Source organism: Marmota monax, unplaced genomic scaffold (genome assembly GCF_021218885.2).
Source record: "Marmota monax isolate L192 unplaced genomic scaffold, Marmota_monax_Labrador192_F-V1.1 WCK01_AAM20220418_F8-fsc00014, whole genome shotgun sequence".
In the NCBI taxonomy this organism is placed as follows: Eukaryota; Metazoa; Chordata; class Mammalia; order Rodentia; family Sciuridae; genus Marmota; species Marmota monax.
In genome coordinates this window covers 3,359,505-3,386,408 of record NW_026695222.1, presented here as the reverse complement: position 1 = coordinate 3,386,408, position 26,904 = coordinate 3,359,505, and the positions used below count along the sequence as shown (strand labels likewise).

Genomic DNA, 26,904 nt, shown 5'->3' with positions numbered 1-26,904 from the left:
CTTTTCTTTTTTTAATTAAATAAACTTAAAAAGCTTTATTGAGATATAATTGTGATAGTGTATATATTTAAGGTGTGCAATTTGATGTTTTTACAAGTGAACACTAAGGAAACCATCACCACGATCAAGTTAACGAATGTAACCATCACCCTGCATAATTTCCTCTGGATCTTTTGTAACCTGTCTGGCTGCTTTCCTCTGGGCAACCTCTGATCTATTACTGTAGATAAGTTTTCTAGGTTTTTGTCTAAAAGGAATCCTTCAGTTCATGTTTTTTGAGAGAGGAGGTCTAGCATCCTTCACTCATAATTATTTTAAGAACCATCTTTGTTGTATCAATAGCTCATTCTTTTTTTTTTTTTGGTACTAAGACTTGAACCCAGGGCGCTTAACCACTGAACCACATCCCCAGCCCTTTAGGAGACAGGGTCTCCCTCGAGTTGCTTAGGACCTCACTAAGTTACTGAGGCTGGCTTTACTCTGGATTCTCCTGCCTCAGCTTCCTAAGCTGCAAGGATTACATGTGTGCACCACCATGCCCGGCTCATTCCTTTTTAATCATTTAGTAGTATCTCATTGTGGGATATTCAGTAATTTGTTTACTTGTTGAGATCCCTTTACATTGTTTTTTTCATTATGCCCACTTTCACATTGCTTTGTTCTTCTCTGGCTTATTTGAATTAGGAAAAAAAAAAAGTCTAATTATGTGGTGATCAAGCCTTTGAGATATGGTGAAACCAAAAGATGACTGTGGTAAAACATGTTTGTGTTTGGGACTTCACCTTTGCCATTGTGTAGTTTTTTAAATTCATCTTTTATGACTGATCCATGTTATGGCTTTTTAAAAATGCATTATGTGGTCCTGTTTTAGTTCAGGGGCTGAGTACTTCCTGCCAGGTTCTATCCCCAGAACTGATTGGGGATTGGAGAGGAAGCACAATGCATGTATTGACTTTTAGGTAGATTGTTATCTCTTGCTGTGTACATATGTAATCATTTTAAGCTGTATTAAATCTTTGAAGTCTGCTGTTTGTTTAATACTTTTTGGAGACTGAGAATGATAATCCATGCTCATTAGAAACCTACTAATTAGATAGCAAAGTGGAGATTTATAAAGCCATGCCAGGAATGTCAAAAACTCCCCTTTGTCTATAGATAGAGAGTACCACTTATATTTTGAGTTGATATAAGTACATTTCTAAAGTGATTTTGCTTCCATTATAGGAAAGTAGGGACTTGTGTTTTTTTATAGTGTTGACATTTTGTGCTTGAATAAATCAGAGCCTGTTTAAAATTGGATTTGACTTATGTTAATTTTAGGGTAATATACAATAGTTGTAATGTCACAGACATAAAAGTTCAGTTATGTCACTGTTTTGAGTTATTCTCTAGTTAGAAAAGATTGGATATTTTTACAATTAAAAAAATATTTCTGAGTTGGGTGTGGTGGCACATGCCAGTAATGCTTACTACTTGGGAGGCTGAGACAGGATGCCAGCCTTGGTAATTTAGTGAGACTGTCTCAAAATACAAATAAATAAATAAGGGCTGGGGGCATAGTTCAGTGATAGAGTGCTTGCCTAGCATTCATGAGAGGTCTTCGATTCAATATCCTGTACTGGAAAAAAAAAAGTTTATTGACATGTAATACAATACACTCTCTTGGTGTAACAGTTTTATGAATTTTGACTATTTCATTAAATTGTTTAACCATCATTGAAATCAGATAAAAAAACAATTCTATCCCTCCCCCTACCAAATTCCCTCCTGCTACCCTTTGGAGTCATGCTCCTCCATCCTTCCACCCTTAGTACTCAATGATCTGATTTTTAAGATGATTGCATTGATGATTACTAGAAGTTTTTTTCCTTTGGTGAAGACAACTGGAAAACACTCATTGTCACAATGGGTATTGGGTTACAAAGTGGATTAATTATGCTTGTGCCCTCTGCGTTCATGATTCTGTTAGGCTGCTGAGCGCCCACTGTGCATCAGGCACTGAGCCAAGTACTTACATATCTGATCTTGTATAATCCTCACAGGACCCATGAGGCAGAAATTATTATCCTATTTCATAGATAAGAAAACCAGAGACTGAGAGGAATTGAATAAAATGGGGTCACATGAAAAGGCAGAACTTTAAGGGCTGTGTTTCACTAGAAACTGAGGACATGACAGCACCACACGTGGGTGCCTATGTCTGCTTCTGATAAGGTATTATCTGATAATTAGATGCTGCCTATTAGTGAACAGTCCCGTGCATGCAGGGCCTGCTGGACTGTGGCACAGCAGGAAGGGGAGGCCCAGATCATGGGTCACCTAACTGCTGTGAGGAAATAGGGAGACTCAAAGGCAGGGCTGTTCTGTGGAATTAATCTTTGTAGAGGATCTCAATATTTGACTTATATTTAATAACAAAAGAAAAAAATTCTAATTTTTCATTGCTTGCATTTTCTTCTTTTGATTGTTGGGAGATTGTTTTGGTTTGTCTTTTTTACAAGAATACTTTGGCATTCACCATTACATGAATAATAGGAAAAGGTAGTTCATTTTTACACTGAAGTTAGCTTTTCAAACTTTTAAGTGTCCAGTAAAACTTGGTCATTTGTCTTTTTTTTTTTTTTTTGGTCTGTTGTTAAAAAATGTGATTCCTTCCTTAATACTGGTGTATTTGTTTTTGGTAATACAAGTTTGGTGATAAGGTTGGGAGGCAGCAGTGAAATTATTTCTTATTCTTGAATTATGGTTGTAACTTCAGAAGTTTTAGGGCCTTTGTCTTTTTCTATTTTAGCTTTTGTAACTAATGAAAGTTTTTCAAGATATAGAAGCATAATAATTTCCTAGATAAAATTTGAAATGTAGAGATTAGAAGTCTAAGTCTAAAGTTAATTTCTGATATATAACTGAGTTGGTTGCTTTTGTTTGTGACACAGTTTGGCAGTGCTAAGAGAAAGACAAATGTGAATTTCAGAATGCCTAAGTTTTTCCCACAGAGTAATCTAGGAGGTCACTGACTTTCTTTATTAGAATTTATCTGTGCTGTGCATTGAAATGACAAGACAATCATGTGGTATTATTTAATCTACTTCCATTCTTCCCCAAATTAATTTTCATAGGATCTTAGGATCTTTCTTCCCCCTCTCCGGACACACATGCACACAGATTTTTGGTGGGGTCATGCATTATCAATGTGGCCTCTTGGAGAAAGAATGCCTGGAGTCCAGAGAGAGTGGGCTCAGGATTGCAGAGTAGAGGACAATCTTAATTTGTAAGTGTTGTAATACACTTTAACTTCTCATCATGCTTATGTAAATCATATGCTTTCCTATATTTGAAAAATTGATTTTTTTGGAGGTTGTTCTGAATTTCATGAAATCTGGCAACATAATAAAAGTGCCACTGAATGTAACTTGATGGCTCTTATAACAATGGTATTTTAACATTTATGTTTAAAGCCTAATACTGAGCTTGCTGTTCTCTCCAGAAAGCAACTTTGAGGACCTAGGAAGGTAATTTTTTTGGGGGGTGCGGGGGAACTGGGGGTTGAACTCAGGGATACTTGGTCATTGAGCCACATCCCCAGCCCTATTTTGTATTTTTTTATTCAGAGACAGGGTCTCAGTGAGTTGGTTAGTACCTCACTTTTGCTGAGGCTGGCTTTGAACTCATGATCCTTCTGCCTCAGCATCTGGAGCTGCTGGGATTACAAGCATAAGCCACTGAGCCCAGCTGTAGGAAGGTAATTTTTTAGGACACAGTTGCTTTGTGTGTGAGAGTGATGCACATTTGCTTTTTAATTATCAGCAAAATAAGGTGTAGCAAAGCCTAACAACACACATGCTAATAATTCCTATTCAAGTGACTGTTAGAATGTTAGTATTTTAAAGACAAAAAAATTAATGTGCTGAAAATCTTATCTTTATGGCCTAAATTCCAGCCATAACCTCTATCTGTTGTACATTATTGTTAATATGAAACACCCAGTGTATGAATTTATATTTGACTTACAACTCCTTCAACTTTGGCTGTATGATACATAAATTAACTGTTCTTTATTGGGCTAGGGATGTAGTTCAGTGGCAGAGAACTTGCCGAGCATATGCAAGACCCTGGAATCTGTCCCTAGTACTGCAAAGTACACATTATTTACTTATAGAAAGAGGTCCAGAGTGCTTTGACCTCGTTTTAAGAAGGCCTAATGTAGAATTTGGGATTTGGAGACAGTAAATATGCATTAGATAAATAGATATGTCTAAAAGTAAATTGTCTGTAAACCACAGATTCAGTTGCATGAGTAGGCTTGATTCATTAAACTTTTGATGTGCCACACCCCAAGTATTAAAGAGGTCAGCGATGGACCCTGCCCTCACAAAAAAAACTTGTGGTGAAACAAAGAAGAGAGGCTAAGGACCAGAGTTACATGGAAGCCAGAAAGTGTGAGGGCAGACTTGATGCAGGTGTAGCCCAGAGAAGGAGTGATTCAATCTGTAGATTCATAGAGAGCTCCAAGGAGCAGGTGGCATCTGAATTGGTTTTAGAGGATGACTTGACTTAGGGGAAAGAGGACATTCTGCAGTGCAGCATGCTTGGGTGAAGGCAGGCATGTCTGGAGAAGCATGTTCAACATGTCAAGAGTAAGTTATGTGAAATTGCCTGTTCCTTGAGATAGAGTGTGGGCAGAGGCACCAGTGGAAGGCCTGGGATGCTGTGGTAAATTCCACTCAAGAGTTTTGAATAGAAGGCTCTGACTCGGATACCGCTGGTGATGGTTTTGGGGATCCAGAAGTACAATGATGGAGACAGGAGGTATTTTAGGAGTCTCTGATTGTGGGGTATCTGCAGGATAACCCACTTTTTTGGGGGGGTGGGTGTACCAGGGATTGAATTCAGGGGCACTCTACTACTGAGCCACATCCCCAGCCCTATTTTGTATTTTATTTGGGGACAGGGTCTCACTGAGGTGCTTAGCGCCTCACAGTTGCTGAGGCTGGCTTTGAACTCCTGGTCCTCCTGTCTCAGCCTCCCAAGCTGCTGGGATTACAGGCATGAGCCACCTTGCTTGGCAAGATAACCCATTCTTTATGGTCTGGGCCTCCTGACATCATGGTATGTTTCCGTCCACTTGGGCTGCTATAACTAAGTAATTAGACTGGGCAATTTTCAGACATTAAAATGTATTACTCATAGTTCTAGAGACTAGAAAGTCCAAGATCAGAGTACCAGTAGATGTGTCTGGTGAGGGCTTGCTCTCTGCTTCAAAGATAGCACCTTCTTGCTGAGTCCTCACATACAAGATAGCACCTTCTTGCTGAGTCCTCACATAGCCCTAAGGGGCAAGATGGCTCATCTGAGCCTCTTTTGTAAGGTTGTCCCACACTTGAAGGTGGAGCCCTCATGATTTATCATTTCTGAAAGGCCTCGTCACTTACTATCACATTGATATTAAGTTCCAACATACGAATTTTGGAGCAGTACCTGTGTGCATTTCTCTATTGGATTGTTTTATTTTGGATACTTTTGCTAGCTATGTGTCTTGCAGGTGTCTTCCCCCCTGTTTATAGCTCCTCTCTTTTCCATTTTTTATGGTGTATTTTGATGAACAAAAGCTTTAAGTTTTCAAGAACTTTCATTTTGAAATAATTGTAGAGTCATAGGAAATTACAAAAATATACAGGAAGGTCCTGTGTACCCTTCTCTGAGTTTCCTCCAACGGTAACATCTTGCATAACCATAATACAAACATAAAAACCAGAAAATTAACATTGGCTTAATCCACAGAATTTATCACATGTATTCATTTTCTCTTTTCATGGGAGACAGAAGGGACCATCCTTGCCTGTCATCTATTCTGTCCTGGATGACAGATAGGCTGTGTGCCTGTAATAAGTGAAGAGTATGAATTATCCTCAGATTCCCTGGTAAGTGGTTCTGTGTTGAGACTTCACACTTCTTAGGCTTTATGAAAGAACAGTGAGGAACATTCTCTCCTCCCCAGAGGAAGTAAGAAATCCACCATTGGCTGGTGAATATGGCACAGTGGTTGTCAGGGCATAAATAATAAAAGGGATCAGGAGATTCCCCTGACTGCATGGTCTTGCCAGACCTGTAGAGACTCAGCTGAATGGAGCATTTTACTCCTGGCACTGCCTTTGCCCAATTTTCTACTGGATTGTTTTATTTGGGGTATTATCTTTTTTTTTTTTAGAGAGAGAGAGAGAGAGAGAGAATTTTTTAATATTTATTTTTTAGTTTTCGGTGGACACAACACCTTTATTTTATTTTTATGTGGTGCTGAGGTTCGAACCCAGAGCCCCGCGCATGCTAGGAGAGCCATTGGTTTAATTCATAGTTTATTAGATTTAATCAGTTTTACATGCATTTATTTAGTTCTGTGCAATTTTATGTGTTTTATAGATGTGTGTATTCATGTATCCAACTCTGCAATGGATACATAGAACTGTTTCCTGGCTTCAGACTCCCACCTGCTATCTTTTTATAGCCACCCCCCACCCACCTAACCCTGGCAACCACCAATTTGTTCTCCATCTCCATTATTATGTTAATTCAGAAATGCTGTTTAAATGGAATTATGTAGTATGTATCCTTTTGAAATTGGTTTCTTCATTTATAGCTTCCTTGAAATTCATCCAAATTCTTGTGTGTATCAGTACTTTATGCCTTCTTTGCTAATATATCATGGTATAAATGTACCACAGTTTTTAAATCATTTACTCAGTGAAGGATATCTGTGTTGTTTCCAGTTTGACTAGTATGAATAAAGTTGCTGTGAATGTTTTCAAACAACTTTAAACATATTCATTTTTTCATTTCTCTGGGATAAATTCTCAGGAGTGCAGTGTTTAGGTTGTATGGTAAGTGCATGTGTAGATGTATAAGAAGCTGCCAGTGTCTTTTCCAGAATGACTCTACTTCTTTCACAGTCCTATCAACAATATGGGAGATCTTTTTCTTCACTCCTTACCAGCATTTGTTGTTATCACCATTTTTTTCTTTGTTGTTCTGGAGGTGTGTGGAGAATCTCATTGTGCTTTTATTTTACATTTCTCTGATAGTTACTGATGTTGAATATTTTTTCATATGCTTGTTTGCTTTCTCTGTATTCTCTTTGTTGACCATCTGTTTATATCTTTTGCCCATTTTCTAACTGGATTATTGGTTTTTAATTATTGAGTCTTGAGAATTCTTTATATAATCTAGATAAAAATCCTTTTTTGGACATATGAAATATTCCCCTAGTTTGTAGAACCTTTTAGCTTTAATATGGCCAAATCTACCATTCTTTTTCTTTATAGTTTATACTTTTTGAGTCTAGTTAAAAAACCCTTCCATATTCTAAGTTCATAAAAATTTTCTCTAGAAGGTTTTAGTTTTGCACATTTGGGTTTTTAACTCCTCTACAGTTGATTCTTATGTGTGACATAGAGGTCCAATTTTATTTTATTTTATTCTTCCAAATGGGTAGAATTACATTTCTCTGATAGTTACTGATGTTATAGTTGTTCAATGAGCTACAATTTATTGAATGAATAATCTCTTCATTTCTCACTGATTTTCAGTGCTGCTTTTATGGTATGTCATTTTCAGAAACGCATGAATATTTATGTTCCTGTTGCATGTAGTCTATGCCTTTGGTCTGTGGTTAGTACATTGTTTATTTTTGGTAGCACTTGGAAGTTTTGCTGTGTCTGTGAAGACAAATCTCCTCCTTTGTTTTTGTTTCTGTTTCTCCTCTTTGCTCTTCTTCAGGTTCTGTGTTCAAGGCTGTGATTGGAACTGAAGTGAGTAGATCACAAGAGGAGGTCTTGTACATATCTGGGTCCATTTATTTCTAGTTGTCTTTTCATTTGTGGGATGCTAGTTCAAATGATATTTTAAATTCTACATTTCTGCCTGTTTCACAGAAATTGCCTTTATAGTTAATCAGTAAGCATTTGCTACATTTTTTAGCTATTTTTTTGAGATTCAGAAGTTTCTTTTATTTGTATATTTTTAATGTTTCTTTTTCTTCCTCTATTAACCTATCATCCTAGATATGGACCTCCTATAAAAACTTAAGTAGAGGATATAACATATAATAAAAATAGTGATTGTATATGAAACATTAATTAGTCTTAGTTAATATATGTAGACATTAGATTATGATTTCCAAGCTATTTTAATGCACTTGTGTCAGTTTTATTAAAATATTCATGGAATTAAAAACTGAGGACTCAGTGGGTAAAAATGATCATGTGCTTTTCTTCAACTTCAGTTTTTAAATGTGAATTTTCTGATATTGAACCGCCTTATATTCCTCAGCTACCTCATTTGGTTCTAATTCTTTTTTAAGTAGGTTGGTATGGTCAGATTGCTACTCTTTGCTTAGAATTCTTACCTCTTTCTTGGTGTGTAGAATTGACTGTGGTTTTCCTTTCCTTCACTGCCCTTGTCTTTTGCTATAAGGGCTCCATAAAATGAGTTTGGGGGTGGGGAGGGGTTTTCCCTCCTGGTCTCTTCTCTGGAAGAATTTGTATGCTGGCAGTATTTTGTCCTTGAACTACTATTGAATTTTGGATGGCAGAATTTTAGAAATTGAAGAGACCTTAGAGGTCAACCTGTTCAATCTCATGGTTTTGTTGAGGCAGGAAGAATTAAATGGGAGGCTCAAATCCACGGGACACTTTTCATCATACTCTCTCTCAGCAGTTTTACCCTTATGGAAACTTGACTTCTGAAGTGAAGGAATTGGTCATTTTATTATCTTAAAACTCATGGCTCAAAGCCTTTGCATTGAAGGCCATGCAAACCCATGTAAGAGAGGCTTGGAAAATATCACATTAGCCCTGGTCTCTTAGTTTTATAGGTACATTTGGTTAAGAATGGAGAGAAGGCAGGGTGTAAGGGAATGACATTGATAGCTCATGGGAATCATGTAGGAGCTAGCAGGTCCATCTCTGAGTAGCTCTGGGTAGGAACCATCTGCCCAGAAGGGTACTGCCTACTTTAATAATGGAAAATAATATCAAATAAGTATTATGGTATTTTTATGAACATTGCTAAAGATTAAGTAAATTTTTGGAAATTATTCCTAAAAACAGCAAAAATGAAAAGGTTGTGGCATGAGTGACTCAGTCCCATTTATCTGGAAATTTTTTTCATTGATCACACATATCTTGAGCCCCCCCTAGTGTTACGCACTGCTGAGGGCTGCTCACATCTGACAATATCCTCCTACCAACAGCAAGTGTGATTTCATTGCATTTGGGGTTTAGCAAATTGGATCAGTTCATTTCAGATTTCAGTTTACCGTTTAATCCATTTTTAGCACCTGTACCTAATGCTGTAGTTAACTAAAGGAAATATGCTTCCCTTATCTGAAATGACTTTAACAAATATGCAAGCTCAAGGTCTGTGCAACTGTCCAGATATGTTATGTTCTTTTTCTTGATAGAATTCAGTTATTTATAATTTACATATGAATTTCTGTGCCATGTTACACTGCATAGTGATAAATTAACTCAAAATACATTTTAACTGTAGAGTTTTGTTTCTTGCTCTCCTTTGGTTAGCAGAGGAAAACTATTATTCCACTAGCTTTATTTGAAGTTGTGCTCTTCCCTGAGAAATAATCTCTTGGCAGGGATGAGGTAGTTTTGGGGAGAAGTTCACACCCATCTTGATACCCAGATAGCCATTGACCTTGACTATTTTGTGTGTGACGCATGGTGTTTGCCCTTTGTGGGCTGAACAAGACCCTCCCTAGTCCTTGGCTAGGCTGTCAGCTGTCAGACTTTGGCCTGGTCCCATAAGTTCTTATTAGAGGAATAGGTAGTAGAGCTAGAAGTAAATAACCCAGAGAGATCTCTTTTAGCTCTAAAATTGTGATTTTGAGTTTCCAAACTTGTGGAAACAAGAGGAAAAAAAAATATGCCTTGAGTCAGAGTACCTCATGATTTAAAAAAGGAAAAAAAATATTCAAAATATATTGTCCTTTTTTTCCAGGTAGCCTGTTTTACTTTAGATTATATTATTTTATATGAAATATTTGCTTTTTACTTCTAGATTCCTACAGATCATATTTTTGAGATTTGGCTTTGATGATACTTTTTGAAGAATGCAGAATTCAAAAAGAAATGTAGTTGGGCGCCATGGTACATGCCTGTAATCCCAGCTACTACTGAGTACAGTAGGCTGAGGCGGGGGATCACAAATTGCAGACCAGCCTTAGCAAATTTATAAGATCTTGTCTCAAAATAAAATATTAAAAAGGACTGAGGATGTAGCTCAGTGATAAAGCATCCTTGGGTTCAGTCCCTGTCCAAAAAAAAAAAAAAAAAAAAAGTGAATGTAGCTGCTCTAGCTTTGCTGATAAGACACACACACACACACACACACACACACACACACCCCTACCTTATTGTGAGTTTAAAAATGTAACCCTCACTAATGTGGCAGATATGGTTTAAAATCCTTGCCTCAGCCTTCTGTGTGGTCTGCCTGTCCTTCAGAGAAGGAAGGATGTTTGGAAAAACCTGCCTATGATTAAAAATAAATAAATTAGATCACATAAGCTTCACCTGTGGTTGGATACTTGCTGACAAAGCTCTCCAAGCTCTGTCCCCCTTCTGTCTAGCTGATCCATCTGATAATGTTTCAGGTGTCCCTGTCCCCATGAAGGGATTCCCTAGATTTTTAGCAAAGTCATTTAAGCTTGATTTAATACATTTAAAGGGACTAATTTTATGTTTTTCAGACTCAAATAATGTAGTTTTAAAGATTTATCTAAAGTTTTCAAGATAACTTTTATAACTGTTTTCAATTTTTTTTGATTTTCCAGAAGCTTTTTTCCCCCCATTTATACCTGTGTCTTAAATGAGCTCGTTAAGATGAAGAGGAACATAATTAAATATTTTCTAAATCATATGCATTTTGCTATTCAAAGAATTAAAAGTAATAACTAAAATGATTAAGGTTCATATAAAGGTATTTTTGTCCATTAAAAAATTGGGTTATTAGGTTTTTTAAAAAGGTATTTTTGTCCATTAAAAAATTGGGTTATTAGGTTTTATTAAAAAAAATCACTAAATTCATCAGATTTTTTTAAAAAAAAATCACTATTGACTAGATAATAGTAATTGTTAATGCTCATAGGAAGTCTCCTGTTTATAAATAAACATATTGAGTGTTTTTATATGTCTCTCTCTCTCTCTCTCTCTCTCTTTTTTTTTTTTTTTTTTGGTACCTGTGGCTTCATGTATAAGCTGTATCCCCTGCCCTATCTGTCATTTTATTAGTCCTTTCAATAATTCTGAGTTAAATGTTATTCAGGATACAGAAATAAGTGCTTTTCTCACTTAAAAAAACCCACACACTCTCAAACTGTTCATTACATGATAATCACAAACCACGAGTGGCTACTGGGCACTTGAAATATGGCTGGTTCAAACAGACATGCTAGAAATATAAAATACCCTATTTGAAACACTTGGTTAAAATGATAAGAATGTAATTTTTTTATATTAATCATATGTCAAAATGCTAATATGTAATATTGGATTAAAATATTATTGATGTCAATTTCACCTGTTTATTAGGTACATCAGTTAAGAAACTTAAAATTACATTTGTGGCTTGCATTATATTTCTGTAGGACAGTGTTGCTGGAAAAGCATCTGTGAACAATTTGTTTTCTATACTGCAGATTGAACCCAGGGACACACACATGCTATGCAAGCACTGTGCTACTGAGTTACATCCTCAGCTGTATACACAACATTTCAACAGGCAAATAGTCCCAAGCACAAGGCTTATGAATGATGTCATCCATCTCACTCCTTCCTTCCTCTGTGTCAGCTCACTTTATCTTGTTCTTCAGGTTGGGGCCAAGTTTAACTTAAGAATTGGGTTTTCATTTAACTCAAAATTATTTGGCCATATTTCTGCTATCATAACTGCTGTTGTTAATATTATTGATCTTAATGAACATTAGAAGGAGCTTTTGTTTCCTTTAATTCCTGTGCCTCCACTACCTACATCCACTCATACACACACATTCCCCTTTCTTCTAATGTCATAAGTGTAATATTTTTAGGGCAAGATTCAGTATTTGCTATTATGACTGTAAATGCTAGTCATAATTGTGTGTTAACTATTTTTGGCAGGGATCTTGTTTATCCTGGGATCAGTAGTTGCCTAGTTATTTCTCATTTATGTAGCTTTCCATGGAACTTTCCTAAGGAACTCCAATTCATGTTCTCTGCTAATTGCCCCAAATTCATCAGCATCTATGCAGACATTTCAGGATATGCCACTCCTGGAATCTTGCAACGTCCTGTTCTAGTGGTTCTGCCTGTCCCCACAGCTCTCATGCAGGGATCTCCTTTTAGGATCCTAGGTTTTCCTCAAGTCTTCTCCTATCTTGGCCTTCATATTTCCTACATCTTCCTCTTTTTTGGTTAATTTCCTCATTTTGGTGCAGCACATCTTTGGTAGCTTCCTGAGAAGGGATGCAGGGGACATAACATTTTTAAAGACCTTGCATGTCTAAAAATGTTTTTTTTTTTTCTTCTCTTATGTTTAAATGCAGTTGGAGCTTGGAAACAATTTTCTTAGACTCTTGAAGATATTTCTCTATAGGCTTTTAGCTTCCAGAGTTGCTTTGGGCAATTTGGAGCCAATTCTGACACCTGATCCATTGTATTCTCTGCTTTCTGTCCCCACCCACCCCTCAAATTTGTAAGATTTGTCCCTAGTGCCTAAAATTTCACTTAGATATGCCCAAATGTGGGTCTGTTTTCATCCTGAATTTTATGTGCCACTCCTCCTATACTGGTCCTTTAATTTATTCTCTTATTTTTCATCTTTTTCAATTTTGTTGAAGTTTCTGAGAGATTTACTCAACTTGAACTTCTAACTCTTCAAGTAAATTTTTTTTTAATTTCAGCTTTCATACTTTTAATTTGTCATTTTTCCACAAGTTTTCTTTTTTAAAAGTAATTTTTGGCTTCATTTATGTCATTTTTAAAAATCTTCTTAACAACAGCATAAAGAAAATGTTTCTTCCTTCACAGTCTCCATTTTAGCAAGTAATATTTTCTGTTTGTTTGGCAGAAAATGACTATATTTTGCCTTACATGATAGGTGATTACTGGTTGTTTATTTGTATTAAAGAATGGGACATGAAAATGATGACTAGAATTTCTGTATATGGGTGTGGGGCTTGTGGTTGTGGACTTCACTTTAGAGCCATCTGTCTAGGCTGTTTCATTGGGGAACCCCTGATGTCAGTATTTTTAGATCCTGCCTTTAGTTCAGTCCAGTTCCTGAATGAGGAGGTTTCAGTTTCCCATCTGGAGTATCTAGGCAGGATAGAGTGGCGTGTGGGCTGGGAAAGGTCTCCCTCTGTAAATATTTCCGAATACTTTTCTTTTAGTAGGGTAGCCCTACCTTCTACTATGTCTATTGTTTTCCAGTCCAGAGAGCCTCTGACAGAACACAATAAAGGATGTACTTACCTTTTTATTGCCAAATAAAATTTGATTGTGGAGATATAACACATTTTGTTTATTCATTCATTATTGATTGACATTTGGTTTGTTTTCAATTTGTTTATTGTAATTATGCTACTATGAACATTCCTATGTAAATTGGACATAATATTTTTACTTTTGTTAGGTACATACGTGGAAATGGAAATCTTGGATCATGTGTCGACTCTAACTTTTTAAAGATATAAAATCAATATTTTTAAATTCACCGGTAATTCTATATACCATCAAGGAACAATCCTAAAATAAAATTAAGAAAACAATTCCATTTACAACAGCGTGAAAAAGATCACTTAGGAATGAAAACAGCAAAATAGGTACAATATTTACATACCAAAAGTCATAAAACATTACTGGAGCTGGGCATAGTGGCACATACCTGTAAATTCCAGCTATTCAAGAAGCTGACGCAGGAGAATCACAAGTTCAAGGCCAGCATGGGCCATTTAGCAAAAGCCTGTCTCAAAAATAAGTAAGTAAATAAATAAAAAGGGCTGGGGTTACTTAGCGGTAAGTGTCCCTAAGCTCAATCTCTAGTACTGAAAAAGGAAAAAAGAAAAACTTCAAAAAAATTACTGAGAGAAATTAAAGACAAGGAAATGAGACAACATCCCATGTTCATGGATTAGAACAACTTAATACTGTTAAGGCAGCAATACTTACCAAACTGATTTATAGATTCAGAACAATTGTATCACAATTCCAGCTGACTTTATAGAAATTAATAAACTTATCTTACATTGTATATGGAAATGCGAGGGATCTGGAGTAGCCAAAACAATACTGAAAAAGACTCACACTTTCTCTTTTTAAAAACTTAACACAAAGCTAAAGCAATCAAAACGATGTGGCACTAGCGTAAGAATGGACATTCAGAACAATGGAATAAAATCAAGACTCCAAAAATGGCATCTCATTTATTGACAACTGATTTTAAACAACTGATTTTCAGCAAGAGTGTGAATACAATTTGAAGTGGAAATTCAATAAATGGTGCTAGGAAAAGTGGATATCACGTGCAAAATAATAAACCTGGTCTCTTATATCACACTACATACAAAAATTAACTCAAAATAAAATAGAAACCTAAAACTAAACAAGAAAACATAGGTATAAATTGTGTGACCTTGCATTAGACAATAGTTTCTTAGATATGATACCAAAGCACATATGACAAATAAAAAAATAGTAAATTGGATTTCATTGAAATTAAAAGCTTTCATACTTCAAACCAAAAAGAATAAGAAAATATAAAACTGGCAGATAAATACATGAAAAGATGCTTCTCATCATTACCCACCAAAGAAATGCAAATGGAAACCACTATGAGATATCATCTTATACCTTCCTGAATTTATTAATTCTAATAGTTTTTTTAATAGTTCATTGATGTTCTCTATATATAAGAACATGTTATTTGGAAATAAAATAGGTTTATCTCTTTCTTCCTAACTTGGGTGCCCTTTATTTCTCTTTCTTGCCTGATTTCCTTGGCCAGAACCCTAGTACAGTGTTGGATAAAAATGGCAAGAGCACAGATATTTTTGTCTTGCCTCATCTTAAGGGGAGAAAACATTTAGTCATTTATCATTAAGTATGATTTTAGCTGTGGGTTTTTCATAGATGTCTTTAATCAGGATGCAGAATACCCTTGTATTCCTATTGTGTGTGAGTGTTTGTGTTTAAATGAAAAGAGTGTTTTGGAGTCCATTGCAGTGGTACATGCCTGAAATCCCACAACTCTGGAGACTGAGACGAGAGGATTGCAAGTTCAAGGTCAGCTTGGGCAATTTAGCAAGACCCCCATCTCAAAACAAAAAATAAAAAGAGCTGGAAATGTACTCAATAGTAGAGTACCCTTGGGTTCAATCCCCAGTACTTAAAAAATTTTTTTTTTAAATAGTGTTTTGGGTTTTGTTGTTTATAATTATTTTGTGTTTGAGATGATCATGTGCACTTACCCCCTTTATTCCATAAATATATAATGTGTTTAATTACACGTATCAAAACATCCTTTCATTCCTCGGTTAAATCCAATTTGTTCTTAGGGTCTAATCTTTTTTATATGTTTTTTTATATGTTGGCTTATTAATATTTGTTGAGGATTTTTGTGTCTTATAAGGGATATTAATGTAGTTTTCTTACATCTTTATCTGGTGTGGTATTGGTACAAGACTAGTCTCTTGTACCAATTTGATTTGAGGAGTTTTCCTCATGATTCTATTTTTTAAAATAATTTTTTAATAGAATTCTATTTTTTAATAAAATTAAACCTTTTAAAGGTTCAAAATTATTTCTTTAACCACTTGGTAGTTTACTCCATGGAGGCTACCTAGGTTTGTGCTTTTCTTTGTGAGCAGTTTTTAAGTTACTAATTCAACATAGCATTTTGGTTAAGGACATTTATAAGAGAATATTCATTTTACAAACACGTATGATGTTTTATTTATTCAGTCAGTTTTTCTTATAATATGTTCAAATAAAAAGAAAGCTTATGTAATTACGAGTTTCTTTTCTCTTCTCTTAAAGGCCCTATAATTGCTGTGGAGAATCTGTAAGCCATGGCATCTAAGAAATTTGCTGTTAAAGTAAGTATTGCTTAATATAAGCCTTCTTTAAAATAATTGATCACTTTCTAAGATGAGTGTGTTAATTGAAAATTGAGTGTTATTTCTTTTCTTTACATTTGGGACTCTGAAAATTTTAAGTACATTAAAATTTGTATTTTAACAATGAGATAGGAGGAGAAAATTAATAGTTCATATAGTTACAAGGAGTTCTTTGCTTCAAGTTTTTTGTGTAAGATGCTTTTTTTGTCATAACTTCATCCTTCATATTTCATGTCCATAACATGATTTCTGATTGTGACAAAGCACATAAAATGTCAGAATAAGATAATCAGGCAACAGATGCTGTTTCTGGATCCAGGAGAGTTCTTTTGTCTCTCTGTCAGGAGAGTTCTCTTGTTTTGGTGTCCTCTTTCATTTTCCTCTTTTAAAAATATCCCTTTTCTAATCTCCTGATGACTGGGAGTGAGACCTTCTCAGGTGTGGAAGGATGGGAGGATTATGTGTGGGGAAGAAGAGGTGAAAATTTGATAAATTGTCAGTGTATGCTCTTAAGGATGCTTCCATACATGTTGGCTATTCTTTAGATCATTTTCTGCATGCTAATGTTATCTTAAGTACCAGTGTAAAATCTCAAAATGTAAATTATAATTGTTAGTTTACAAATAAGAAACTTTTTAATATTGTAAGTTTATCTTATTTTTAACCAAGTCAGTGTTTATTCAGATTTACTAACATATTTATAAATCACATGTCCTTCAGTAGTATTTCTTTCTACAAGGATGAATTAATGAGGAACTTCCACTGTTTGTCTAAAAATGTATTCTGATCTTACTCTAAAAAGATATCGAGTTGATTTTGGAATTCTGTGTTGAGCTTTAGTTTTTCCTCAGCATTTAAAAGATATTTTTTCATCATCTTCTGATACCTGCTATTGCTACTGAGAAATGCTTTCATTTTCTACTCATGTTTAAAAATTACATGAAACTTAGTGGTTTAAAACATCAGCCATAATGCTATCTGTCATAATTGTGCAAGTTGCCTGGCCTCAGTTGGGTGGTTTCTCCTTTTGATGTTGGTTGGGACTGCAGTTATCTAGAGAATTGATTTAGTGGAACTTCAAAGATGTCATGTTCACATGCCTGGCAGGTGGTGCTGGCTGTGGTTAGAATCTTACCTGGGTCTGTTGATTCTTCTCATCCACGTGGCTACTTTGTGTGGTTTTGGCTTCTCCTAGCATGGTGTTGTGAATCTTGCAGTAACAAACAAGTTGCAAGAACAAAAAAGTGTAATTCACCCTCCAAAGGCCTAGACTCAGAAGTCTCAGCTGTCACCTCTGTTGCATTCTGCTGGTCAGAATAGAGGCTAGTCCAGAGTCAAGGGCAGCTGGAACTCCTGAAGAGAGAAGCATTGTGTTCTCTGCTCATAGGGAAGGGGAGAATCACTGGGCCGCATCTATGGAGACTAGTCACCACAGAAGTCTCATGTTGGCATAATGTCATTTCTTTTTTGGTTATTTGTCTTTTCTTTCTGGTTGCTCTTAAATTTATATTTCTGTCTTTGATGTACCACATTTTCATTTTGAAATTTCTAGGCATAGACTTGTTTTTATTTATCTGTTTTCGAATGTAATATGCATTTTCAATTTGAGGACTTAAGTCTGTAATTTTGAAAAATTCTCTACCATTTTTTTCTTCATGGATTGTTTCTCATGAATATGTTCTTTTTTCAGAACTTTTATTCTAACTTTGTCGGATAATGCCACGTGACTATTCCTTAAGTGCTGTGTTAAGAGTGAAATTAAGTTCAAGTTTGAGTCTCTGTAAGCCATGTGCTCAGAAATGGACTGGGCTTCTTGCAAAGCTTGTCCCCATCCTGCCCAGGTCCTTGTTATGTCAGAAATGAGTCTTGTTTTCTAAGACATATATTGACATGGAAGAGTGTACCACTATATTAACCCTATCTTGTAGCCATATCTGCAAGTCTGGGAGTCATCTTCCAGATCATGGGAGGCAGGGGAGCTACCTCAGCCAATAGTATTAAGCTCACAGGGTAACAATAGGCACAAATTTCTGACCTATTAGATTGAAGATTCTACACATCACATTGTGATTATATCCCTTCCACTGATCACACAGGCAGGGGTGTACTTCTTTCCTAATCATGTCACTTAAAAGCATCATGACCCAAGAATTAGGATCCCTTTCTCACTCACATGCAGTCTTGCCAGATAGCTTCGTGCTGCCTGAGAATGTCAAAGGCATCAGGGTACCTGCATACCTGCCGCTGGTGCTGCCACCACATGCCTTCACCCCAATTCATGCTGTCCCAGTAGGCTTGTGTGAGTGTTGTATGGCTATTGCCCTTTCCTTTTTTTCTTCCCTTTATGTTGCATTCAGACCTCCTGTAGTTCATTAAACTCTTTTTTAACTGTATTTAATATGATCATTAACTTGTTTGTTTTTAGTGACTATATTTTATCTGCAAAATTTATATTTGGTTATTTTTAATAATTCATATTCTACCAGCTCTTTTTATACATACTTATATGGTTTCTTTCAGTATGTTTTCATTTTCTCCTTTTATCTTTATGGTAATATTAAATTTATTTTATAGTCTCTTTTAGATTAGTTCTGTTATTTCTACTATTATTTACTAGATGTAGGATAAATTGTTCATTGAAATTGCTGGATTGTTCATGTGTTTGTAATTTATGATTGTGCATTCATTTTCAGTGATACCCTACACACACACACACAGGTGGAAAGCCCTATGAGTTCTGCAGAGCCATTGAATAGTTTCAAGTTTACTTCTGCTGGAGCCATTGGCATTTCAGTGGTTTTAGACCAGGCATTATATTAATTTCATGACTTGGGATTCTTCCACCTTATAGGTGGTATTAATTTAAAATCCACAATAGGGTAGGGTATAAGCTGGTGGGGTTTTTTGTATTTTGCCTACATTCCCTCACTTTCTTGCTGTTCCTTCTCCACCTAAGGTCCTGGATGAATGCTAAATTTCCATATTGCTTTTGTTTATTGGCGAAAAGAAACTCTTGAAGTTGTATTTTCAAGAGGGTAACCATTTCTCAAGGGATGAAATAAGAAGCTCTATTGAATAACTCCTCTCCCAAGAAATCTATAATTTCAATGATGGACCCTATTTATCCATATGCACCAGAGAGTATTATATGAGGATATGTATAAAAGGAGTACTTATTTACATACCAATTGTTGTATTATGTCCTAAAGAACTACAAGTTGAAGTTCTTCACATCTTCAGGCTTAACTGAAGTGGGCTTCTTCCCCAGCCTCTTTCTCTTTTGTGCCTCTGAGACACTAGAATACCAGTCACTCCCCCTTCCTGGCTCTTATGTCCTTGTTCTAAATATCTTGATAGTCAGGTTTGTACCTTCCAAGGGTACTTATTGTTAAGTACTCTTAGGGCCTTATTAATTTTTCAGAGAGCCAATTTCTGGCTGTGAATATTTGAATATTTTTGGCTTTGAAAACAAATACGTAGAATACTTGTTTTGTATTTCATCAGTTTCTGTCTTTATTATTTCCTTGCTTGGGTCAATTTACTTTTCTTTTTCTACCTTTTTAATGTAGAACCTTAAGTCATTGAAACCAAGCCTCCCCTTCCCCAATATATGTACTTAAGGCTATAAATGTCTTTTAAGCATTTCCTACTTTAATTGTATCCTTCATGTTTTGATAGGGGTGCAGTTTAGGTAGGAATTTTATTATTTAAATCAAAATAATTTAATTTTCATTGTGATTTTATTTTTGCTCTATTGGTAAAGTGTATTTCCTTTTATTTTCTAACTATTTGAGAATTTTCTAGTAATCATTTTTTTTTTTATTGGTGTTTAATAAAGTTCCTCTGTCTGTTTTGGTAAATGTTCTGTAAGAATTTGAAAAATGTGATGGTTGTCAGTTACAGTGATTGTTATATACATAGATGGATAGAGTTGCTAATTGTATTGCATAAATCTTCTATATATTTACTAGTATTTTTGTCTACCTGTTCAATCAGATGAGAGAGATGTATTAAAATCTTCAGTTATGATTTTAAATTTATGTATTTTCTACTTTTAGTTTTATTGGTTTTGCTTTGTATATTTTAAGACTGTATTAATAGAAATGCACAAATTTATAATTACCTTAGCTACTAAATTAAATATTTAATAATTATGATATATTTTATGCCTTTTTATCTCTAGTAATACTTTTTAGTCTAAAGTTTGCTTGTCTAATATTAATATAGCCTATATTTGAGATCCATCAACCAAACCTGAGTTGCTACTAGGTTCCCAAATCCTATCAGTCAGTAAGTCCTACCCAGGGGCACAAAACTTCCAACTATCATTCCACTGTTTTAATTGTGAATGGGCAAGAGTTTCAGCACAGGTTTAAGAAAAACTTGAAATATGAGGGACAGAGAATAAAATGAATGAACAAATTTAGAAGCTCAGAAAGGAAGATTTTACACTTATTTGTGTTCCCAGAGCAGAAAAGAAGCTATTATAACTGTGAAACAAGATCATTGGTATGAACAAAAGAAATGAGAATAAGAAAGAGCTCTTACCAGTTACAAACATGATAGAAATAAAAATTCAATAAAATATGATGAGACCATCAAGGAATACTGCTCAAAAAAGTAGAATGAAAGATAACAGATTTTAAAAAACAGAGAAAAAAGAAAATTAGAGGTTCAGTCTTACTTAATATGAAAAATGGAAGTTCTAGAAAGAAAATAGTAGAGAGGAGCAGTATGGAAAAAAACAACAACAACAATAAAATTGATCAGAAATGAAGGACACAAAGTTCCTGTTTGAGAGGATTATGAGCAAGTACCCAACAAAGTCAACAAAAAAGAGTGTGCTAAGACACATCATCTAAAATTTAAGGACACTGAGAATTTAGAGATGAAAAGACAAAAAATATCACAGAGAATTGAGAATTAGAACAGCCTGCTCAACTGCAATAGATAGGAAATAGTACCAACCTTGAATACTAAAAGAATACCAAGAAAAATGGTTTCCAACACAATTCACTTTGCAGCCCAGTTTTTATTATGTTATGATGGAATAGAGACATTTTCAGAAATGCAAAGGTTTTGAAAATTTCCATCATATGCTTTATTTTAGAAAGGATGTAGTCTTCAAATATGGCAGAGTAAACAGAAAGAATCAAGTGGGACCCATGAAATAGAGAATTCAACAGGTGAGGACTGAAGCAAATCCCATGATGGTCACTGCTTTGTCAAGCCTAGACAGTACCATTCTGATTAGGTTCTATGAAAGAATGTCTTCCACAAAAAGTGAATTGAATAAAATACCTCTTGTAGTTAAGGAAGAGACGTTTTTCTTTTTTTCAGGCCTGTTGGAGAGCCTAGGAAGATTTAGTCATTTGAATATAGGAAACCCCCCCCCCCAAAAAAAAAAAAAAAAGGAAAAAGAAAAAAAAAATGATGCAACTATTTTAACACTCTAAGTAAACAAAAGATTGTGCAAGATAGGAAAGTAAGCATAGTACACTACATGGCTTGGCTTTTAACAACAGTTAATGTTTCATAATATTGTGAACTCCAGGGTTTGGAAGGTTGGGGCAAGAGATTTGTGGGATGATGGTTGTAAGTGTTGAAGTCCTCATTTTTCATAGATTACATATAAAACTGCAATGACAAGAAGTTGTAGTGCAAACACGGTATGTAGAAATGTGGAAAATACCATATCACATAGCTTAGTTTTCAGTGTAGTTGCCTCTAGTACAAGTAGTAGTGGTGTCTGTTGGGGCCTGTTTTTGATACAATCTATCTATACTTTAAAATAAATTTTAAGTGGATACAATTTTAAAGGAATTAATATATGCAGAATTTTATATGGATGTATCTATTTTCAACTAATCTGGGTTGAAAAATACTTGAATATTTAATAAAATAAAACCCAGAGCATGGTTTCCAAAGTAACAGAGTAACTGATGAATTCCAACTATTTTGCCACTGGCATCTGGGTTGCTTATTCTAATACATCCCTGGACTAGTATTAATTTTCCATGAGAACAATTTAAGCTTTATCAAATGAAGAAAGATTCTCCTGACCTTCTTGCATGTAAGTCTTCTTTCTCCTGGTCTCTGTCTTTTCAACTGCTGTATGTATAGCCTTGAACTCCTTCCTATAACTGCCTCCTAAATTTCCAGGAAAAGGCAGCAGTGCTTGAGATAAGAGTCCTTGGGATTTGCAGCTTTCAGGGTTTCTTGACATCTGGCAGGGGTATGTCTTATACTTTAGAGATTTGTCTCAGGTGAAAGAAGTGGTAGTATTAGGCATGTGTTTCTGCAGATTTCCATAGCACTCCTCTTCTCAAAGTTTGTACCCATCTCAATTTTTAGATGTTTTTATTAATATATTACAGTTATACATTAAAATGGGGTTCATTTTGGCATAATCATACATGTATGGAATATAATTTGCTTCTTTTCAGTCCCCAATACTTCCTCTTCCCCTCCCCTCTTTCCTTCCAGTATTCCCCTTTCTTTACTGACAATATTGTTAAATTTCCAAAATTATAAAGTTCTAGGGTAAGGGAAAGGTCTAGACCAGATGAGGTTTGCAAATTACAGTTCCCATGACAGCTGCTTGTATTTGTAAATAAAGTATTATTGGCCCACAGCCACTCTTGTTTGCTGATGTATTGTCTCTGAATACTTTCATGCACAGAGGCAGAGTTGAATGATTGCAAAAAAGATGTGATTACCTGTAAAGTCTGAAATACACACACACACACACACACACATTGATTTATGTATATAATCATACCTATAGGTATGTATTTATTGTTAGGACAAATGACATATACTTGATGAAGGTGGGTGGAGGGAAGCAAACATCGGATCGGATCTGTGGAGTCAATTGGTGGAACTCTGGCATGGCTCATTTTGGGTGCAGAAAATGGGACTGCAGCAAGGGCCTAGGTTATATAGGCTTTGTATAGGATGGAACAGGAAGGCTATTCCAGGGGTCCATTGTGTTGGGGTCCTAGTGACCCATTAGGGTGGGACAGGAATGTAAATAGAGAATTTCCTGGGGCTTATTATATTGGCATTAGGTGACCCATTAGGTTGGGGGCTCAAGTGCCAGTCGGGTGGAGTTCCTTTGTGTTCCTTGCTCTGGCTGAGGCCTTGGATTTTAAATGATAAAAGCATAGGGGAAATGTCCTTGGATTTATTTTCCATATCCTTCATATATAATACATGTATGTGTATGTGTGTGTGTGTGTGTGTACACACACACACACACACAGAGACATCTCTGAGAGGCTCAGTTCCTTTTAATTGTATTTCAGATGCTTAGTAGGCAAAGTGGCTAGTAGCAGCTGTAGTTGGATAGCACAAACTTTTTTTTTTTCAATCTTTTTTTTGCCATGCTTGAAATCGAACCCAGGGCATCATACATGTTAGGCAACATTGTGCCACTGAGCTATATATAACTCCTTGCACATTTCAGAGTAAGCATTCAATGATGTTACGTTGGGTTAAAATGCCCATAAGGGTCAGGTAAATTAGCAAGGCTGAGACAAGGATATTTCCTTTGCAACTGGAAAAGAGAAATAGACATGGACACATACGGTATTAATCATGAATATTTACTGACCAAAATATAAAACTTTGGTAGAAAGAAAATCTGAAAAATCTGACTAAGAAATTACTGTTAATAAGTCAAATAATATACATTTATCTCAGGAAATTTTATAGGTCTGTCCCTGACTTTAGAGGCATTTAAAAAGTATAGAATGTTGTCAGGGCTCACTCCCAATATTCATTACATCTTAAGATTCAGATTTTTAGTTTGGGTTCTAACTCAGCAGTACTGTGAAAATTTCCTATCTTATTGTCTCTGTAGATCACTTTCTCTGCTTCCTGCATCTGTTTTCTTGGATTAGTTTGGTATTACACCAAAGTCTAGAATTCTTTTGGCCACAAAGATTGCTTAGCTACTTCCCCTCCCCCTCAACTCATTTTATCGTGGGTGGGTGGGAAAATTTTTGTTGGGAGGGCTTGATTAATTAGAAGGGATTCCTGGCTTCCCTAGCAATGGCAGCCTGGGAAGATTACAGAGCCTGGCTTAGTGACAGGCAGGCCAATCTATATTTAAGGAAAAACTTGGACCAGCCAGATTTCCCTGGAATGTGGATCTGGCTTTGTCTTTCACAGGGAATGTATAATGACCCCTCTCCTCTGCTTCCCACCCATTTCAGAAGGGTGAAAGCTTTTACTTTTGCTGTTGACAGTTGTCCACTTTTTATGTGGAAGCTGGGGGTGGGGGTAGGAAGCCTGAGCCATTTTTTAAATCTAAAGAAGTCTAACGTTTTATTAATGTTTAGGAGGAAAGGAAAAATTTTACTTTTTTTAACACTTTGCATCTTTATTATCTGTTTTTCTTTCCACTCCTTTGCAGCAATTATAGTTTAATGTTCTACTCAGAATTGCTGTTAACCTTATTTTTTGCATTCCTTAGAACACCACAAAAAGAGAAATATGTCCAAGAATTGACAGTAATTTCCCTGTTATAGTAAAAGTAAACGTGAAGAACAGTGCTTTAAATTTCCAGAGAAAGAAACTCTTGAATAGAAAGGGGGGGGGGGGGCAGCCACTAGGCTTTTGTCTTCCAGTTTGCCTCAATGAATCACTTGATTCCTGTGTCCTAGGTTTTTAGTCTACCTAAAGGGGAATGTGGCACTGACAGCGTCCCCAGAGCTCATTAGAAAATTGATGCATTTATTTTGTGTATACCATTGAAAAAAAGATTCTTGCAAGTATTTTCATATAGGTTGAATTGTAGGTATTGATTTTCTATTAAATTAAAAAAAAACCTGAATTCCCTTAATAGAATAAATAGAAAAATTTAAATAATTGTATTCTTTATTAGAAGTAAATTTGAATGAGGAACATGAAATTTGGCAGGGGTGAGTAGGGATGTGTGGTGTGGGGGGGTTGACTCTGGGAATGAACCCAAGCCCTCCTGCATACTAGGCAAGCACTCTGAACTACATTCCCAGCCCTCCTGACAATGATTTTTACAAGGGCATTTGTCTTTGTGAAACTTTACAAATTAAAAGAAGGACTTCTGTATTTCTTCTCCTAATATTTAAACTTGTGATTGTCCAGTTCCTCCTTAATTTCATATAAGAGTTTTATGTTTTAAAGGCATATAAAATCAGTAAATTTGCATAGAGTATGGCAGATAGTAAGATGAATGTAGGCTGCTATTTTCTCTGCTGTATATTATCTGTTCTATTGCATCGCCCATATTGGAAAACATATTCAACTAAGTGTGCACTGATTGCATGATAGAATTGAAATTCCTCAAAGCTCATCAGTAGTCACCAATAAGTTCTACTTCAGACTTACAGCTTTTAGGTACCTTCTTTTTCTGTAGGGCATTTGCTCTGAGGACTGATAACTTTAAAATAAAACTCTTTTGGACTTGAAATTTATTTTTCCAAGTGTTCTCTCTACCTTTCTGGCCAGACATCCTACTTTTTGAACTTCCTTGCCCTAGTGTTTTCCCTGTAAATATAAACTCATCTATTTTTTTTTCTTTTGGATGACTAAAAATGTTTAAATAGCCCTGGCTTCTACTTTTCAGTCTTAGCTTTCTACCTGCCTCTAAGAAGTTTCTGCCAAAATTGATCTCAAAACCTCAAACGAAGACTTGAACTGGCTTTTGCTTTGAAAGTGCCTGGTACTGCCAAAGATGTCCTTACAGTCATAGTTATCTATTTAGTGTATGCATCCTCAGCAAAGTATCTTGGATTTGCTCCTTTTCTTTCCTTTCTTGCCAGTTCAAACCTTTATCATCATTTCTGTTTGTTTTTCTGTGCTGATCTCTGGACAATCACCCTGTGTCTCTTGTCCTGACATCCCAGTTCATCAAGACAAGTGCCAGGGTAGTGTTTTCCTATCACCATTTTCATCAAGTTACTTCCTTGCTAAGTGATCGGAGTAATTCCCTTTGTTTAATCAGGTCTAATCTAAACTCTCCAGCTAGACATAAGGCACTCTGATAATTACTCTCTCCTTCCTCTTTACCTTTGATCCAGTTTTCCATTTTGGAACCTGGGAAGATGACTGACCTATCCCTATGAAATTGACTCATTATCATTTCTACAGTCATCTGGCCTGTGATTTTCTCTCACCTTTTCTTTCTTGGTTCAAAAGTTCATAATCTGAACTTTTCCCAGGTTGATTACACTCTTTCATTTTCCTTTGGCCATGTGCAGCTTATGTTGTCACGTTTTATGCACATTCTCTAGTAGTTTATATATATCACCTACATGTGATTTTTGCACAATGTTTCCAACCACATTTCATGAGAAGGAGGATCTGTGCCCTGCTTCTCTTGTTATCTTTCTTTCCTTGTTCCAAAGATGATGTTTCTTTCCTCATGAAGAATAGGGAAGTTACTTGAGCTTAAAGTTATTTCTTACTGGTCTCTTTTCAGTTTTAGCCAGGGAAGGTTGTAATGTTCAATTTGTGGTATATTTATTTTATTAAAAGTTTCATCTAAATTTGTTTTTTCTTGAGAGCCTGCAGTCCCATTTTGAAATTAAAAAAAATTCTGATGTAAACAGCCTCTGTTAATATGCAGAATTTGCTTCTATATTTCCTTCAAGATTATGTTTTATTTTAATTAACTTCTTAGTGTTAGACCTTGACACCACTTATTCCACTCACTATACAAAGCATAGCCTTTTATTAACTACTCTAATGTAAAAATAATACTT

The 26,904-nt window shown here is 35.6% G+C and overlaps 1 protein-coding gene across 5 annotated transcripts in view; it reads left to right on the top strand.

Moving 5' to 3' along the window:
- The window catches only part of Slx4ip (SLX4 interacting protein), a 191,895-nt gene that overhangs the window by 2,305 nt on the left and 162,686 nt on the right, over positions 1 to 26,904 (top strand). For all 5 annotated transcript variants that reach the window (XM_046433554.2, XM_046433556.2, XM_058575570.1 and 2 more), the window contains one exon: positions 16,077 to 16,135. In XM_046433554.2, the coding sequence (XP_046289510.1) occupies positions 16,109 to 16,135 (27 nt within the window). In that variant the 5' untranslated portion in view covers positions 16,077 to 16,108. The remainder of the gene's footprint in view (positions 1 to 16,076; positions 16,136 to 26,904) is intronic.